This window comes from Clarias gariepinus, chromosome 4 (assembly GCF_024256425.1).
Source record: "Clarias gariepinus isolate MV-2021 ecotype Netherlands chromosome 4, CGAR_prim_01v2, whole genome shotgun sequence".
Classification (NCBI taxonomy): domain Eukaryota; kingdom Metazoa; phylum Chordata; class Actinopteri; order Siluriformes; family Clariidae; genus Clarias; species Clarias gariepinus.
In genome coordinates, this window is record NC_071103.1 from 16,418,126 (window position 1) to 16,434,769 (window position 16,644).

At 38.0% G+C, this 16,644-nt stretch overlaps 1 protein-coding gene across 3 annotated transcripts in view; it reads left to right on the forward strand.

Moving 5' to 3' along the window:
* The window catches only part of osbpl3b (oxysterol binding protein-like 3b), a 68,057-nt gene that overhangs the window by 24,144 nt on the left and 27,269 nt on the right, over nt 1-16,644 (forward strand). For all 3 annotated transcript variants that reach the window (XM_053494173.1, XM_053494175.1, XM_053494174.1), the window contains 4 exons: nt 9,859-10,083; nt 14,707-14,823; nt 15,497-15,550; nt 16,350-16,463. In XM_053494173.1, coding sequence (XP_053350148.1) covers nt 9,988-10,083; nt 14,707-14,823; nt 15,497-15,550; nt 16,350-16,463 — 381 coding nt within the window. In that variant the 5' untranslated portion in view covers nt 9,859-9,987. The remainder of the gene's footprint in view (nt 1-9,858; nt 10,084-14,706; nt 14,824-15,496; nt 15,551-16,349; nt 16,464-16,644) is intronic.

Here is a 16,644-nt window from a genome sequence, read left to right on the forward strand (position 1 = left end):
AATTAAATCTTTAATCTCAGTAGAAAACACACTGTGGCAGTCAGTTCTGTAACTACATGCCATTCATTTCGCTCGGTTAACACTTTGTGCCGTTCAGCCACAGACTATTAGCTCACTATCGCAACTGATACGCTAACAGGCTCCTGCTTATCCAGATGCTCCTTAGTGCAGGGGATTTTGCACTGAGATATTAGCAGTCATGTGGCCTGTCTTATCCCGCTGATTATCCAGTGTGTTTAAGAAAGAGAGAGCTACAGAACAGTTTCCACGGCTGGGTTCTGTATTCAGCACCTTTAATTCAGTTACAGGATGGCACGACATATTGATGTTCTGATTAGTACTGTACACTGTAGATGTAGATCAGAATAAATAAGAGTAAAGTGAAACACTGTTTGTCTGGACTGTAACAAAGTACAGTTCCCAGTATACAAAAGTTTCATAGTAATTATTGACTTTTTGGAGAAAAGATATCTTATATTTGACTGAGTCTATGAAAACCCAGTTAAAGTCATTTTTTCAGGAATTATTGTTTTTATCATAAACTCATATAGATAATGCATTTAGGTTTTTACACACAATGTAATGTCTTTAGCTGGGTTTTCTCAAACTAGATCACATGGCCGTACCCAACCCACTTTTGTCAGATGCTAATGCTCCTAAACTATAGTTTATTAATAACTATTAATTAAAGGATCAGCATTTTTTTAGGATTGTAATAAAAGCATTTAAATGTTTCAAAGTACACTTACCAGGACTAGGCTTTTTTCAGGCACTAATAGAGGAAGTTAAATAATCTTTTCCTGTCAAATCCGGCCTTCTGAGTTATTTTTGGTCAAACATACTCGGTATCTGTAATAGTGCAGAATCCCTTTTAAATAAAGTTTATATAGTTCTGGGCTGAGCATCCTTAAGCTAAAATAATATTTAACTGACAGTAAGTAACAAATGTTACTGTTAAAAGAGGATGCATAAAAAGCAAAAATAACTTCTGGTGTCCAAAAATTCCGAACGTTTAACTCACACGAGTAACTCTTGTGGTACAGACTGCAACAGGCTGGGTACAGCCAATCTAGCCACTATAAGGTATCTAGGGTTTGCACTTTAACTCAGTGAAACGGTAATCTCACACACACACATGCGCGCGCACACACACACACACATTGTCAGGTTTCACTGGTGACATACCGTGTCTTGCAGTTTTTATGCGCGGCATTTCATTTTTCTTTTTTTTTATTATTTTGTTTGTTTACAAATTTTTGGAAAGCTATTTTTATCATCTGACCCTGACCTGGTTATTCACCAAACACAACACTAATGCATAATTCATTTCTTCATGTTCTTCAATCCTTATTCTATTAACTGTTCTTAACCTTGTCTCGTTACAAAGGGCAATAATTGTATTATATTTAGTGTTATAGATGTCAGTGCATTAGAACTGAATTTCTTTGCAAAGGTTTGGTGGCATATTTTTTTTGCTGTCAACAAACCAGTTTGTGAATTTTATTAGCAGGTTTTACATATTTAACTTATTTTTGGCATGCCCCTTTGATTTTTTAGACACACATTTATACAGACTTAGCCAAAGGCAGTTTACTTACTGTAGAAGTAAATGTGCTTATATGTACAGTGTTAATAATATATGACTGTATGTATTACACTCTTCTTCTGCCTATATTCTAAATGAAGCACAAAAACAACAGAAAAGACAATCATGAATAATTTATTTTTAATGATATACAGTATGACAGTTAATAGCCTGATCAAATGTCATAATAGACATGATAGACCTGATGTAAATTTCTTTAAGGAGTGTGTGTTCCAACAGTTGCACTTTCTAAATATAAAAATGAAAATATTCATCCATCTGGTCCATCTGTTACAAAAGTCTTAGTCACTCTTATGTAGTTTTAAGGAATGCGGTGTAATATGATTATTCGTCAATAATAGTGCTCTTGTGTCTGTTGGCCTTATGGAAAGTGTTTTTACTGAATCATGGAGGATTACACAGAATTCATTGGAAAGCATAATTTCTCTGCAAACATCTTGCAAACAATTGTGATAGCAAGTAAATTTGTACTGGCAAACATTTCAATTTTATTTGTTACAATGAATGATATTACTCACTTTTTTGCAAATTAGCTGTTGAACCTTCATTTGATTGTCAATGATGTCTGGTAGTGTAGACTGGTTTTTAGCTTTTTTTTTTTTTTTTTACGTTATTGATAAAGTCAGTCTCTGAGGGATGGGAGGTGTGCTCACGCAAGCGGGAGGGATGACGCTATTATGCCACTCCCAACAGTGTGTGAGTGAGCAGTTCGAAAAGGTGCGGTTGGTTGGCGTCAGGTGGATCGGAGAAAAGCTTGATAGTCTTCATCCCTCCCTGACTGGAAGTAGCAGCATGGGGAGTGCTGGGAATTGGGCATGACTAAATTAAAATCTGGCAGGGTAAATAATTTTCACTTCAGCTTTAAGTGTAACTATGTTTGATGCAGTGACAGTAAATTTGACTAGTGGGTAATAAAAGTACTTTTGTTATGTCAAGCTGGCTCCACACATGCAAATATTTTGGTAATGTTTTTTTTTCCTGGTACATACAGAGTAGGAAAGCTCTTAATGTGAACTGTTCGACAGCAAAATGAGATTTCTGCAGTTTGGGGGGAATTTTTTTTAAAAAAGCAAGAATTATTGCAAACTGATAACATTTTTTTTGTGCATGCTGTCTCTCAGTAATAAATATTATATATTTTTATATGCGAATTTTGTATGATGATGTATGATTTTTTTGAAAAAGCTATAACTTCATCTTCAACAGTTCCCAGATAAATCAGCTTGCAGATGGGTTTATGGTCATTTATGTATACAATTCAAAATACTGTATATAGTAACACATGCTTTATTTGTGATTTTGTATTAAGTCAGTTGCACATAAACACTTTTTAATGACTAAGATTATTGAAAATCACAAGAATCATAAACAATACAAAACCTTAGTTTATAGCATGATCATGATAGACATCTTCCTATCATAGTAGAGGTATGTATTATGTAATGTCCATTCATTTATCAACCGATGAAACCACATTTTTCAATGGGGACCATTTAGATTATAATTTAATGAGGTGGAATGGACAGAATGCAAACCGAGCAACTTCCCACACAGTCTATGTACCTTATTTCTCTTGTACATTTTTATGTGTATGTTATTTCTCTTGTACTCTTGTGTATCTTATATTTGTTATAACATTATTTCTTTTTTATATATATATAATACCCCAAATTTATATAATGTCCCCAAATGCAGTAAAACCCGTTCTATTGCTAGCAGGAAAAAGTGATATGTTGATTCACAGAACACATCATGTGGTATCTGTCATTTATTACTGCTGGAGTGTAGTAAAATAGAGAGTAAATATTCTTTTTCTTGGCTTCAATATTCTCCCAAAACCCACTGAACACATTTTGTTCACTCACAGCAGCCAGACAGAAAGAAGCGAAGCAGTTGTCATGTCAAAAATGTGGGCAGTTCATATTGTGGTTTGCTTAAAACATGGACGTTTAAAACTAAATTAAGGTTATAAAATGTTTTGTTATAGACAACTTTGTCCAAAAATAATGTTGATCGCGTTAGCGCTTAAACTCTTCACATGTAAATAAAAGCATCAAAACAATCAAAATAATACAGTCATCATTGTAAGTAAGCGTGGGCTGAATGAATCAGCCTCGTTTTGGAACACCATTACTGCACATGCACAACCATTTAAAACATTTAAATAAAAGATGAAGACATGATAAAAACAACTTAATTGTATTAAACATTAAAAAAAAAATTCTAAAAACAATCTAAAAAATGATGTTGGCCATTAAAAGTACAATTTGTTTTTAAACCACTAATTGGGCATCTTGTTATAACAGCGCCTCTTTGACTTTGCTCTAATCTCCCGGAACATTATACGAGCTCCTCCTGCGTTCATCCCTCTGCTGCTCCTGCTGCTGTTTAGTCACAGCTTTGTGCCGGTTATTTTTAGAACGGTTCTCATGGTGCTTCCCTTTAGAGAAAACACAAGCTCTACCTGCTGCCTGCGACGGAAGGAGAGGTGGAATTACGGAGCGACGGACGCAAACAGAGCTGTCACCTTTAGCTGAGTTTGTAATTACACCGCTGTCCCTGTTGCGTGGGAGGGATGTGAGGGAATCAGGTCGCCACTGATGGAGAAAAGATGAGAGCCGCGACCCGTGGAGTTGCTTCAGTGACACGTTCTGCCCTCCACTCCATCTGTGTTTAACCTTTAATAGGACGTGTGTCATCCCCGTCCTTTCTTTCAGCTATACCACATCAAATTATAGGCCTGACATACTGTCTACTTTTTAATTGGTGCTGTTTTTTTCTTTCTTTTTTTTATGCTGGGGGGAAAATATTTCCTTTTGATTTAACTTTTAGTTTTATTTGTGCTTGTTTTTGTCAAGGTGTTTTACTACAAATAGAAACTGATGATGTGAACAGCAGAAGGAAAGAATGAGTATTGCTCTGTTGTCATGTCAGTGTGTATAATTAATGGCCTGTACTGGAGGTCCTGACGATGAGTCAGATTTGCCTTAAGCCTGTATTAATCTTTTATTCTCACCGGCTGTGAGATCTGTTAAGCTTTACACATAATCTCTGCAATATTTCCACCTCAGTCATTTCGCACATAGTCTAATTGATTTCACAGTTTCTCAACTGAAATGTAACTTCATCTGCCAAAGGACCGTGGATTTTAGTATGACCCTGTCCGGTAGAATTTACCATGATTGTGGTCAATTCAATGCTAATTTTATGTCTTATACAAAAGCCCTACCTGCAATAAATGGATTTGGATGGGTGTGTAAGGATTTTGCGTCACACTGTGTGTATGTGTGTGTGTGTGTGTGTGTGTATGTGTGTGTGTGTGTGGAAAGTGAATGAATAAATGATTGGCCAAACACAAAGAGGCAGCTGCTCTCTGCCGGCTTCTAAAGAGGCGCTCTGATGAGGTGGGGAGTTAAGAAGTGGCAAGTGTCGTTTACGCACAGCCTGGAAAGAGTTTAGCGGAAGAGCTCAGTCATTGCTGCTACTTAAAGAGGCATCATGCCCGCGCTGTAATTAGCCGAGTCCAACATTGCTCAGCGTGCGGTTTAGAAAGCCACAGGTCTGCACATGCTTCGATAGGAATTGAAGAAAAAAAAAAAAACGCCTCCATGCTGCCAACCAAAGCTCATCTCGTTGCATGAAGGCAACCTGCCGGCATGCTCTGGAGAAGCAAATGAACCTCAGAGAAGAATGTCCACCTGGATGACTGCATGCATAATCATCAGATGCTAATCACAGAACACTGTGGCTGGTGTTTAATGTGTTAATAAGCCGCATATGAAACATATTCAAAATAAGCCCTGAGGGGAATCTGTTTTATAGAGGCCATCCAGAGTCTCTGTCATCCCTAGAAACATCTATAAATATAACCAATCATGCGTTGACCTTATAAGGGATTTTGAAAGGGCAGAAAGCCCCTCGCTAACTGACTGTCTGAGTGATCCCTGTTGCTGAAACATAGAGTTGGCTGGTTACGATATTATATAGGACACCAAAAAACTGAGAACATACTGTAGATATTAAGGTATTACAAGGTCTCAGTGATGGCAAGATTTAGTGGTTTGTGATTTCTATTTTTAAAGTTTGTAATACCCTTCTGTCTTCTTGCCATATTTCCTCTGAATACATTACATGTATTCCAATAATTATATCTTCATTCCCTGTAGTCATCGGCTGTTGCCTATTGATATATAACCTTTCAGCCTCCACCTTCATTCTATCATATTTACTCTTTCCTGTATTTAATTGAAACATTTCACTATGTCAATGCTTGCAGGTGTCACTGCAAGTAGTTGCATCATGCTTAGTGTCTGATATCTGTATTGTATAGTTTCTGCACTGTACAGCTTTTTTACACATCTGTACAAATTAGAACATCATCAGTAAAAATACATCCAGAGAAAATGGATCATATCCACTGTTTCTATAACTATAGCCAGCCAAACTAGCAAACTCTACATTTCGAGGGCAAGTGTTGCAAAGGGGTTGGTCTCCGTCCAGATGTGTGAACACACCAGAAACATAACAGCTGATGCTGCACACCTGAACCTCGGCAAACCCATTTATACTTGTCCTCTCCCTCTATGTGTCAGGCGGCGTAATCAGTGAGTGGCTGTGACAGCCTACAAATGAAGTCAGCAATTTTCAGCTGGAGTTTTACCTTTTTTTTAGATGAACCTTGATGCTTTTTTGATTTGTAATTTATAATCTGAATTATAGAAATAAATGCATGGGTGAAAACCAGTAAGTGCTACATGAACAGGCACAAACAAAGGCTAGGATTTACAGTAACAGGTAAAAAAGTGCTTTGACTTTGCCAAGCTTATTGAGTAAATGAACAATCTGATAAACTACTAATACAATGCAGGTACACACAATCAAGAAACACACCAATAATCAAATGGAGCAATCCATCCATCCATCTAGGAACCTCTGTAGTCCAGTCAGGGACTATGGAGGCCAGTAGTGACCATTGTATCTATTCCCATTTTGTACTGTGGTAGGACCTCACATACAATTTCATGCACTCTTTGGAAAAATTTGGGAACGCCAATTAGCCTAATCTACATGTGTTTAGACTGTGGGGGGAAATCTGAGAACCCGGAGGAAACCCACCAAGTGCAGTGAAAAATGCACAAATATCCGACACTGGAATCAAACCCTGGGCCTGAAGGTGCAAGACGACACTGCTAGCCACTACTGCAATAATAGTAATGCACACATACGAGCACGTGGTGCTTGTTGCCATGGGAACCATCATATGAAGGGGAATCTGTGACAGTTTTGAGGTTAGGTTACATATTTCCACCCAACCCTGACATGTATTACATCGCACACTTATTTTCTTTCTGTGTTCTAGCTAAAAACCAAAAAAAGATAAACATACATTGGACTCATTGGAAGTCATTCTCGCTGTTACAAGTTTGAATCCTGACCAATTGAGGCAATCTTGCTCTCCCCGTCAATCACAGTGACACCAACCAATCATGGGCATCTCATGTACAGCATGTGAAACAGGGTGGATAGTACTTTTTCTCGGGGTGTTCACCTGCTTATTGATGTAACACATTCACTCCTGTACAGATGTAATGAATATGAAATCCAGTATCCAGTAAATCCAGAATACAGTAGCTATGAAGACCAAATCGTTTTTGCACCATGCTTTTTGTTGTAGATTTGGACATTTTAACATGGGGGGTCTTTGAGGATTGAGTCAGTTTTGGAGCCATCCTTAACTGTCTTCCTTTAAAAGACACACACAAACCAGAAAATCTTCCTTTCTCAAACATTCTAAGGGCATTTTATCACATTGTGTCAGGAATGTTTTTGGTTCATTTTGATCAGTAAGAACTGCGCCAGAATCTGCTTGAAAAAGTGTTCTTGAGAACCATATGCATACTTGAGCACTGATTGAATCAGATATGGATTTGTGTCCTCGTAGCCGATCTCATCCTTGGATCTACAGTATACAGCCATAGCTGGTAAAGTAGGAAGGCACGTGAGAGCGTTGTTCTTGACATTCTTCCCGAAATATCAGTAATATTAGGTAAAGCACAAAGGTTGACTTCTTCTCTATGTGATGGTTTCTGATGGTGAAAATACACAAGCGTTCCCAAGTACTGAGAAAAATGAAAATGTGAATGCTAGTCTTTGGGGGAGTGTGGAGAAGAAGGGGAGCAATCATTTCTGGGCACGGTACAAATCAATTATGCCGAAATTGAAAGTGCCCTAAGAACCAAACCTCTCACAACTACGGTTCACAAAATCAGACACACTGGACTGTGGTTGGCTTTTAAGTTAATGCAAGTTATCAGGTTGTATTTTCTCTGTGTGTGAGTGTACCGCGCTGTGGGGATTGGTGCTGCAGCGGGGCTAAGCCACTCCACATCACTCAGACACACACACTCTATGGGAGCACACGGGTAGGGATGGAAAGAACTGTGTTGGCAATTATGTGTGTTTGCCCAGGAAAAGTGATGCATCCACATGCCCCTATCTCACAGTTCTTACAGGAATTATATCTAGTCTTTACATATTAAAGAATGTACTTAGTATGTAATGTAGATTTGGTAACATTTTAGATTTTTTACTCGCTTTTTTTTTATAACATTTATCGGAAAAACTATTTGTAGGGGTGTTCTGGAGTGTGCAAGGCCTTAAGCAGCCACTTATACCTCTTATTAAGAACTCCCACTCTAATAAAACCGATTTGACTGAATGATTGATAGCTAATTTTATAAAGTTTTATAAATAGTAATATTTCTTTTTATCAAACACTATGGACATAAGAGCATCACAGTGGCTTAGTGGTTAGCCTTGCACCTTCAGGGTCCGAGTCCGATTGCTGGCCAGATTTTCCCCATTCTTGGTGGATTTCCTCGGGGTACTCTGTTTTTCAAAGACATGCAGATTAAGCTAATTGCCGTTCCCAAATTGCCCGTATTACTGTATGTGTGTATGTGTGTGCCCTGCAATGGATTAGCACCCTGTCCAGGGTGTACCCTGCCTCGTACTGTAAGACCCTGAATCCAGGATTAAGCAGTATAGACGATGAGACTTTCTAGTGAAGACCGTATAAGGGGAGTATGAATCATAGTAGCTCAATTTTTGAAAATTATCAGTAAGTCAGATATCTGGGAATTATTTAAAAATGAGTGTGTGCGGGTCTAGTGGCACTGAAGTGGCTATAATTGATGTATATGTTATGGGTTCTTTGGTATATGTAATGTAGACTCAGTGCAGTATATTATTTGCACTGCATATGTAAGTTGAGCAAGGCTGTCATTTTGAGACTGCTATTAATTAATGTCATATAAATAAAGTCAGTTTATAATGTTAACCGTCAACAGGTATTTTGTTACTTGTAAAAAAAAATGTGCTACATTTTTTAGATAATACTCAAAGCATTTCCCTGCTCAGCTTTTGTATTAAGGTTTCCATGGAATAAAACTGAAAAAAAAAAAAAAAACGGTGCATTGTGCAGAAATGTGTCACAGTGAGATATAATAATGAGCAAATGTTTGTAATGGGATTAGCATCACTAATTGCTAGACTCATGCTGATTCTGTGAAGTAGTTTTTATGCATTAAAATCTTGATATTTAGATCTGATGAATAAATTTTTGTTAATGTCAGTGGCAGTAATGGTGGACGTGTCGTGTTCTGCTCTGCTCTGTTGTTTATACAGTATACAGTATGTGTGTGTGTGTTGCTTTCACCTGTCGAGGACGTTAAGTGGCAGTGCCCTGTGGGTCAGCTCTTAATCTAATTTACCTTGAGGTGCTGAGATACAGAGAGGGTGCGTGAACAAGGTTGAGAGCTCTAAAGAAAGAAAAGAGCTAAGAGGGTAGATAAGAGAGAAAGAGAGAGAGAGATTTTGAGAATGCATGAGTGGGAGTAAATGATGTTACAGGGATGAAACAAGTGTCAAGAGGTTATACAAAATCTAAACCGAAAGCAATTGTGGCTTGACTTTCTGCACATTTCATATACATATACGAAGGCACACACAAACACACACATTTTAATTTTTAGCTCTAAAGAGAAGAGTATATGGCCAGTGATGGTAATACCTCATGAATGAAATTGATTTTGAAAAAGGTCCTTACGGTTACTCCAGGCTTTCGCTATGCTTTTACAACCTAAGTGCTAATTCTGAATATGGTAATGAAATGAACAGTAATAGTGAGCACTGATTCATTCATCATATCTCTCTCTCTCTCTCTCTCTCTCTCTCTCTCTCTCTCTTTAAAGGGCTACACCTGAACCAAGCCAGACTTTTGCAGAAAGCATAGCTACATGGATGTCCAAAGCTGAGTCTCCTTTACTTCCTTACCTTCCCTCTTCTTCCTTCTTCTCCCACATTTTGTGCAATTGTGGGGGATGAGCTCTGAAGAGAAGAGCTCCACTATGTCCCAAAAGATCTCCTCTCCATCCCGTAGCAACAGCAGCACCTCCTCCAAACACGACAGCCGACAGGTGAGTATCAGCGATTATACAAAAAGATAAAAACTTTACTCTACAACGATGATGTGACCATAGCATCAGTTTTATTTACTACAATACTTTTGTATTTTCCATTTGTGTAAGTACCAATGGGAAGAAAACGTACCTGCCTGGTATTTCATAGATTATAAAAATTTTCCTAAGGACCAGTTTGTACAGGTGAAACTAAATGGAAATGATAACATTAAACTTATCGCACAGCCACAACCTTTAGTCCCTTTGTTGAAAGTATGCACTGCAAGGACAGAATGTACTGTGTATAACAAACACCACACTTTGGCACAGAATTTGATGTGACCATAGACAGAAAAGAAAGTGATGTAATTACTAATGTTAGTCTTGGGGCACGGGGAGTGATACTGTACCATGACTAGAGAAACATCTGATTTAGAACAGTGAATGTATCAGTAAATTGAAAATACTGTGATGTACCTTCAGGAAAGTCTTATAAGGTGACAAATTTATACAGTTTTCCTGAAGTCACTACACAGTGATATTTTTTTTTTTAATATGTGCCAAAGCGGCTCACAGCTCACAGTTAGAGACTAAACTAAGTTTACCGTCTCGGGAGTTTCTGTGCATGTAATCTTTTTGCCTGCATGGATGCCTCTACATTTTCTCCTGCCTCTGAAGAACATTCCGCTTGGTGAAATGGCATTCCTAAATTATGTGAATGGGTTTACTGGTGACTTATCCCAGGGTGTATTTCCAAATGGTATTTCCAAAAGGCTCTGGACTCACCTATATTAATCAGTCACTGTACCTGAATGAATGTTATTTTTATGTATTTAACAAACTAGTGGCAAGTTACAGTTGTTTACAAAGTAGGCTGGTGCGGTCCGGTACTGTGTAGCACAAAAAGATTAAGTGGCACTCCACAGTACTGGAAAGAGAGGAGAGCAGCTGCCTGGTCCAAACCCACATTCAAGAACTTAGTCACTGTAGCACTTTCCAGAGGAAAACTAACTGAGATAGTGTTATGTCATCTTAAACAACACTCTTTCTTTTGCTTCTAAGTTGATTTCAATTGTCTCTGTGTCATCCTTTATGAGTGCTAGTTAATATGACCTCTAGCTTCTGTTAGGACACTGACATGTTCATGACACACCTCACCTCTTTGTTCACAGCTAACGTGAGCTACAAAGCTAACTAACTTCTAACACTAGGCAAAGCTAACTAACTTTTAACACTTCTAACACTAGAATCCAAAATCCCTTGGTGTGTGGAAGAAGGCATTCTATACGAGTGTTCCATTTTATACTATTTGAGATTCAACCTCAGCCCAGTTACTTAGCTGATATCCTAAAGTGGTATAAGTAAAGACATAAAGAGGAACGTTTTTAAGAGGAAATTTACAGGACTGTCCGCCACCTTCATGATTTATTCTTATAGCCTCTTGGTTATGTGGCTACTGTATGTATGTTCCTCCCACAGTCCAAACACATGTCGTGTAGGATAATTGGTGTTTCCAAATTGCCTGTATAGTGTTCATGGGTGTGTGTGTGTGTATGCTTGTGTCCTGCACTGGGTTTTGGTAAGTGATAAAGATAAATGATCATTTTTGCTATGACATATGACCTACAGTACACAAACTGTATTTAAAATAATAAATAATAATTAGTTTTAAATATTCAGTTAGCTAATTTTTTAGCACCATGATTCAGGTTGTGATACTGTTCAGGGAATTAAACTGCATTGATAATTAGATTGATAAACGCAATCAAATGTGGTTAATGACAGGCTTGTTAAGTTTGCTATGTTGTTAGAATGCAAAAGACTAACTTTGATTTTACATCTTGCCAGTTACTTAAGAAGCTACAGCATTATCAAGGTTTATTTCCTTTTTTAGATAAATCCTAACCTGAATGTGTGTGGTCAGCTGTGTTTGATAGACCAGGTGAAGGCAGGCAGCTCGTGGGTTGACAGTTATTTCTTGAAAACAGCATTGGTGTGGTGCAGAAGGAGAAAATGTCTAGAACAGCCTAGAACCTGTTTGTGCCAAACACATATGTATGGATTTTTTGTGTGGAGGCTGAAGCACCACCTCTTACCATGTAATGGACAGTAAAAGCACCTGGCATCAGATAACATGTCAACCACTTACGTACTTACCCCTCTTAAGCCGCTCTCAACCACTGCCCCTGACATCCAGATGGTAGTGTGGAGGAAATATATAATATATCAAATCAACCATTGAATGAATCTAAGACAGAATAACAATTAATATTCATATCAACTGTGTATTGAACTAAACTAATTAAAAATGAACTATTAAACTGATAGGATATGTGTAGATGTATTTAGAAAGAGATTGACTTACAGGTCCGGGGAGTTTGACCTATGCTTTACAGCATGGTAGAATTTGATAACATCAATTTTTAATGTATTCTATTTGAATCGATGTTGCTGTATGTGGAAGTGGGTGTATGTCTGTGATGCTTGATTAAGCTTAGAAAAAGCAGGCTAGGCTGTCTTAAATATGAGACTATCTCTCAGCTGTTGCTTGAGCTACATTCAGCTCATTACTCCTAAGCAGAAGCATGTTCCACCGATCAGTTCATTGACACCATTCTCCTATGCAGGCTGTGATCACAGAGTCTTATCACAGAAATGAAGATAGTAATCTCATCCAGTTAGATAATGGCCATCACTGCTGAGCACAGAGGAATCGACTTACTTGAATAGTTGAAAGCCGATTCCCAAGATCCGATGCAAATGCAATTCTATTTGGTGTTCACTCAAATTTTTTCCATTAAGGCTTCTCCCATCAGTGAACTTCACAGTGGATCATCAGATCAACACATTTATTTTTTGCACCGGATGCCCTTTATGATGCAACCAGCCCATTTTAATCCAGGCTTGGGACTAGCACCACTGGCTGGAACTTTCACCAAGCCTTCCACATGGTAGACGATCAGTCTACCACCGAGCCAACTTTTTTTCCATTGAGGTGCTTTGGAAAAAAATTATTTATGAACATCAAAGCAGTTATTACCGAGCAGCCTGGGCGATACGTGCAAATTTGTAATTTCCTTCATTGTCCCATAATCCTTATAAATGGTTGGCTCACAGAATCACAACTACTAGTGACAAAAGAAACATTAACATTATTAAATTTACTGTGTATTCCTACTTTGGATAAGAGGCCAGTCCATCACAAATGACCGTTCACACTTGGTTTTACATGTCCGGGGGATTTAGCATAGACAGTTCACCCAGTTCTAGGAGGTAGGAAGAAACTGAGAACCTGAGACCCAGGGAGAGCAAACACCATGAGACTTCAGGTAAAGAAGTCAGGCGGATCAGGCAAACCACAACTGATCCGAGCATGGCAGTAGGAGTACCCTACAGTTCCGTGCTGCTGCTCATAATTTAAACAACCTGAAATCCCCAAACCCGGGGGGAAAATTTGTATTGGGAAAGTCTACAGCAGAATGTCATGACATTTGTCAGTGATCAGAGTGATGCAACACAACTGCTATCCAACCCACAGGAGTACCTCAACTGCAGAGTTACATGACTAGATATAAAACACAATACATTTTAAAATAGAGAAACAAAGCCCTGACATCAGTGCTTCTAAGATGCTGTGGCATGGTGTGAAACAGGTCATGTAAGAATTTCCAAAAATACACATGAACTGAAAAATCTTTGGAAAGTACTTGGCCCAAAATACCTACGTGAAACAACACAAGACTGTTCAACAGAAAGTCCTTTATTAGTAATTAGTAATTTTACATAATTATACATACCTTGTGGCAAGCTCTTATTATGACTCAAATGAAATGAATATACAAATGAAATGAATATATACTGTATACACAAATGAATTCAATGTTTCACACAAATGAAATGAATATATACTGTATATCTGCTTAGATTTTGGCATCACTTAAATGTGTGGATTAATTACTAAATATTTTAGCATAAAGGATCACAATAAATGTATAGTCTTTTAATTGTGGGACGTCCAAGAATTTTTTTTGTTGGATTTCAAAGGTCCTATATTGTGTTATTTCTTTAACAAATTAACACAGTTCTCAGAACTCTTTAAAAGTGTTTTTTAATTATCTTTAAGGCTCAGGGGTAGTTTGTTGGTAAAGGCATTGGACTATGGTTCAGAAGATCCCAGGTTCAAAACCATCAAGTTGCCATTGTTGGGCCCTTGAGCAAGGCCCTTAACCTTTAACTGCTGCGATGTATAATGAGATAAAAATGTTAGTCGCTCTGGATAAGAGCATCTGCCTATATGTAAATGCTACATTTAAAATTTCCTTGAGTGCCGTTGTTGTACATTAAACTCTTTTGTTTCCTCCAAATACAGTGTTACATTGTCTATGTAAATGAGCTATTGTCCAACCAGAGAACAGAGCTAAGAAACAAAGCAGGGGAAGAGATACCTTTATATGAGGTCATATTAGGGGAACCATTGGCTTGTTTAAGCTCTGGCCAATATAAAAATAGAAAAATAGCAAAAAGCAGAATGTTTTTTTTAACCTTTATCTACTATGAACCACATTCACCTACTGTAAGATTAATCAAGGCTGATTTCTGTGCATGTTTCTGCATATAATCATGTGCTTTGTTTGTTTACAGGACAGCTGGGAGATTGTGGAGGGGCTGCGTGGTGGTCTAGGGAATGTTCAGCCACCTGAGAGACAGGAGGGCTTCATGCTGAAGAGAAGAAAATGGCCCATGAAAGGCTGGCACAAGGTCAGTGTGTGTGTGTGTGTGTGTGTGTGTGCGTGTGTATGCATGCAAAATTCCCTACGGTTCCACATAGCGGTCACTTTCACTCACTTGTCCTCAACAGCTCTTGGCACAGTGGGTTTTAACTGATTGCGCCACTTGATGAATGAGTGCCTTGTGCACACAACGTCATCACTGTGTTTACTGTATCCACAAATGCTGTTTTATGTGTGTGCTTACCGGATGCCTCCAGCAATGGATATGTGATGCATTAGTTGATTAAGTACATACTGTAGAAACAGAACGTATATAATGAACAGCATTAGACAAGCCTTGCAGCACAGAATATAATATCCCATGTGCTCGCTTTGTCTGATTGTATATGTGTGGAGGGATGGCAGGTGATAGTTTTAGAATTGGAAATCTTTGGTTATACTCAATATCCCGATGTGGAATAGCTCTTCTGAGTAATTATAATTAGCTCAGCCTTGTAGGCAGTGTCAAGAATGAATGTGGAGATTTTTTTTCTCACTGTTGCTAGGTAATCAATTAATGAAAATTTTAAAGACATTTATTTAAAAATGTTCGCACCCTTAGCCAAGTATTCAAAAACCATGTTAGAAGCAGAAATGAAAATATGAGCATTAAATAATATAACACAAGCTATATTTTGTAAAATCTCTCTTTCTGCTTACAGAGATACTTCTTCTTGGATAAGGGAATCCTGAAGTATGCCAAGTGCTCAGCAGATGTTAGTATAAAGAATGTCTATCATTCATGTGTCACTATACATATGCATAATCACTAATTGCTCACACACATTCCCTGTCATTCCGTTGCTTTCTATTGTGTGCAGCAGGTGGGCTTCCTCCTCCTCCTCCTCCTCCTCCTCTGCCTTCATCTTGTTACTGACAGAGCTTAAACATATTTTTTTTTCAGCTTTTAACTGCAGGGTGATTCTATCTCAGTCGTTCCATTTACTCTGCTGGAGTGCCAGGCTAGTGATTTGAAGAAATCTAAAGTCTGTCTATTAAAACTGTAGCATGTCAGTGGTTACCAGGATACTTTTTCTCTGTAATGACAGTGGCACAAAACAACAATTTACTCAAAACTTTTTTAATTAAACCCTAAGGGCAGCTTTTGGATGGATCAATAAATGTTCAAGAATAACATTATTTTTTTTCTTCTATGATTTTTTCTGTCAGTGTTGTTTGCAAATAAAGCTTTAAATCGGTTAATTTTCCATTACATAGTAGTGTATTTGTAATGTTTATTGAGGACAAGTCAGCGGGATCCCTAGGGCCTTCATTACAAGAGAGTTTCAAATAAAAGACTTTTTTCAGTAAAGGAAAGTAAAACCTGTTCAAATTGGTGTCTGTGGTAATTGACCATACACCATACACAGCAGAACCAGCGGATGTACAATAGGTTAAAGAATACCTCAAATCTGTGTACACAGACTGTTTACTCACACAGCGGAGGTTTTGTTTTTTTCTGCCAGACTGTTGTGTAGATTGATGGTTAACCATATAATCCTGCTGCGTTTAAAGATCGAGAAAGGCAAGCTTCATGGTTGCATTGACGTGGGTCTTTCTGTCATGGCCATAAAGAAGAAGTCCAAGTGTATTGATCTGGATGCAGAGGATAACATCTATCATCTAAAGGTAAACATCAGTAAGAAATCAAATGAACAGATTTAAACTCAGAAATAGCATGTGAAGACTGAGATATTCAGAAATTGTCAGCAAGCAAGCATATGAGGGAAAGTGATGCCCCTGAAATTCCTTCTGAAACATGAAGCCAAAAAGACAGCATGTTGAAGACTCATGTAATAGCCCCCGAAAA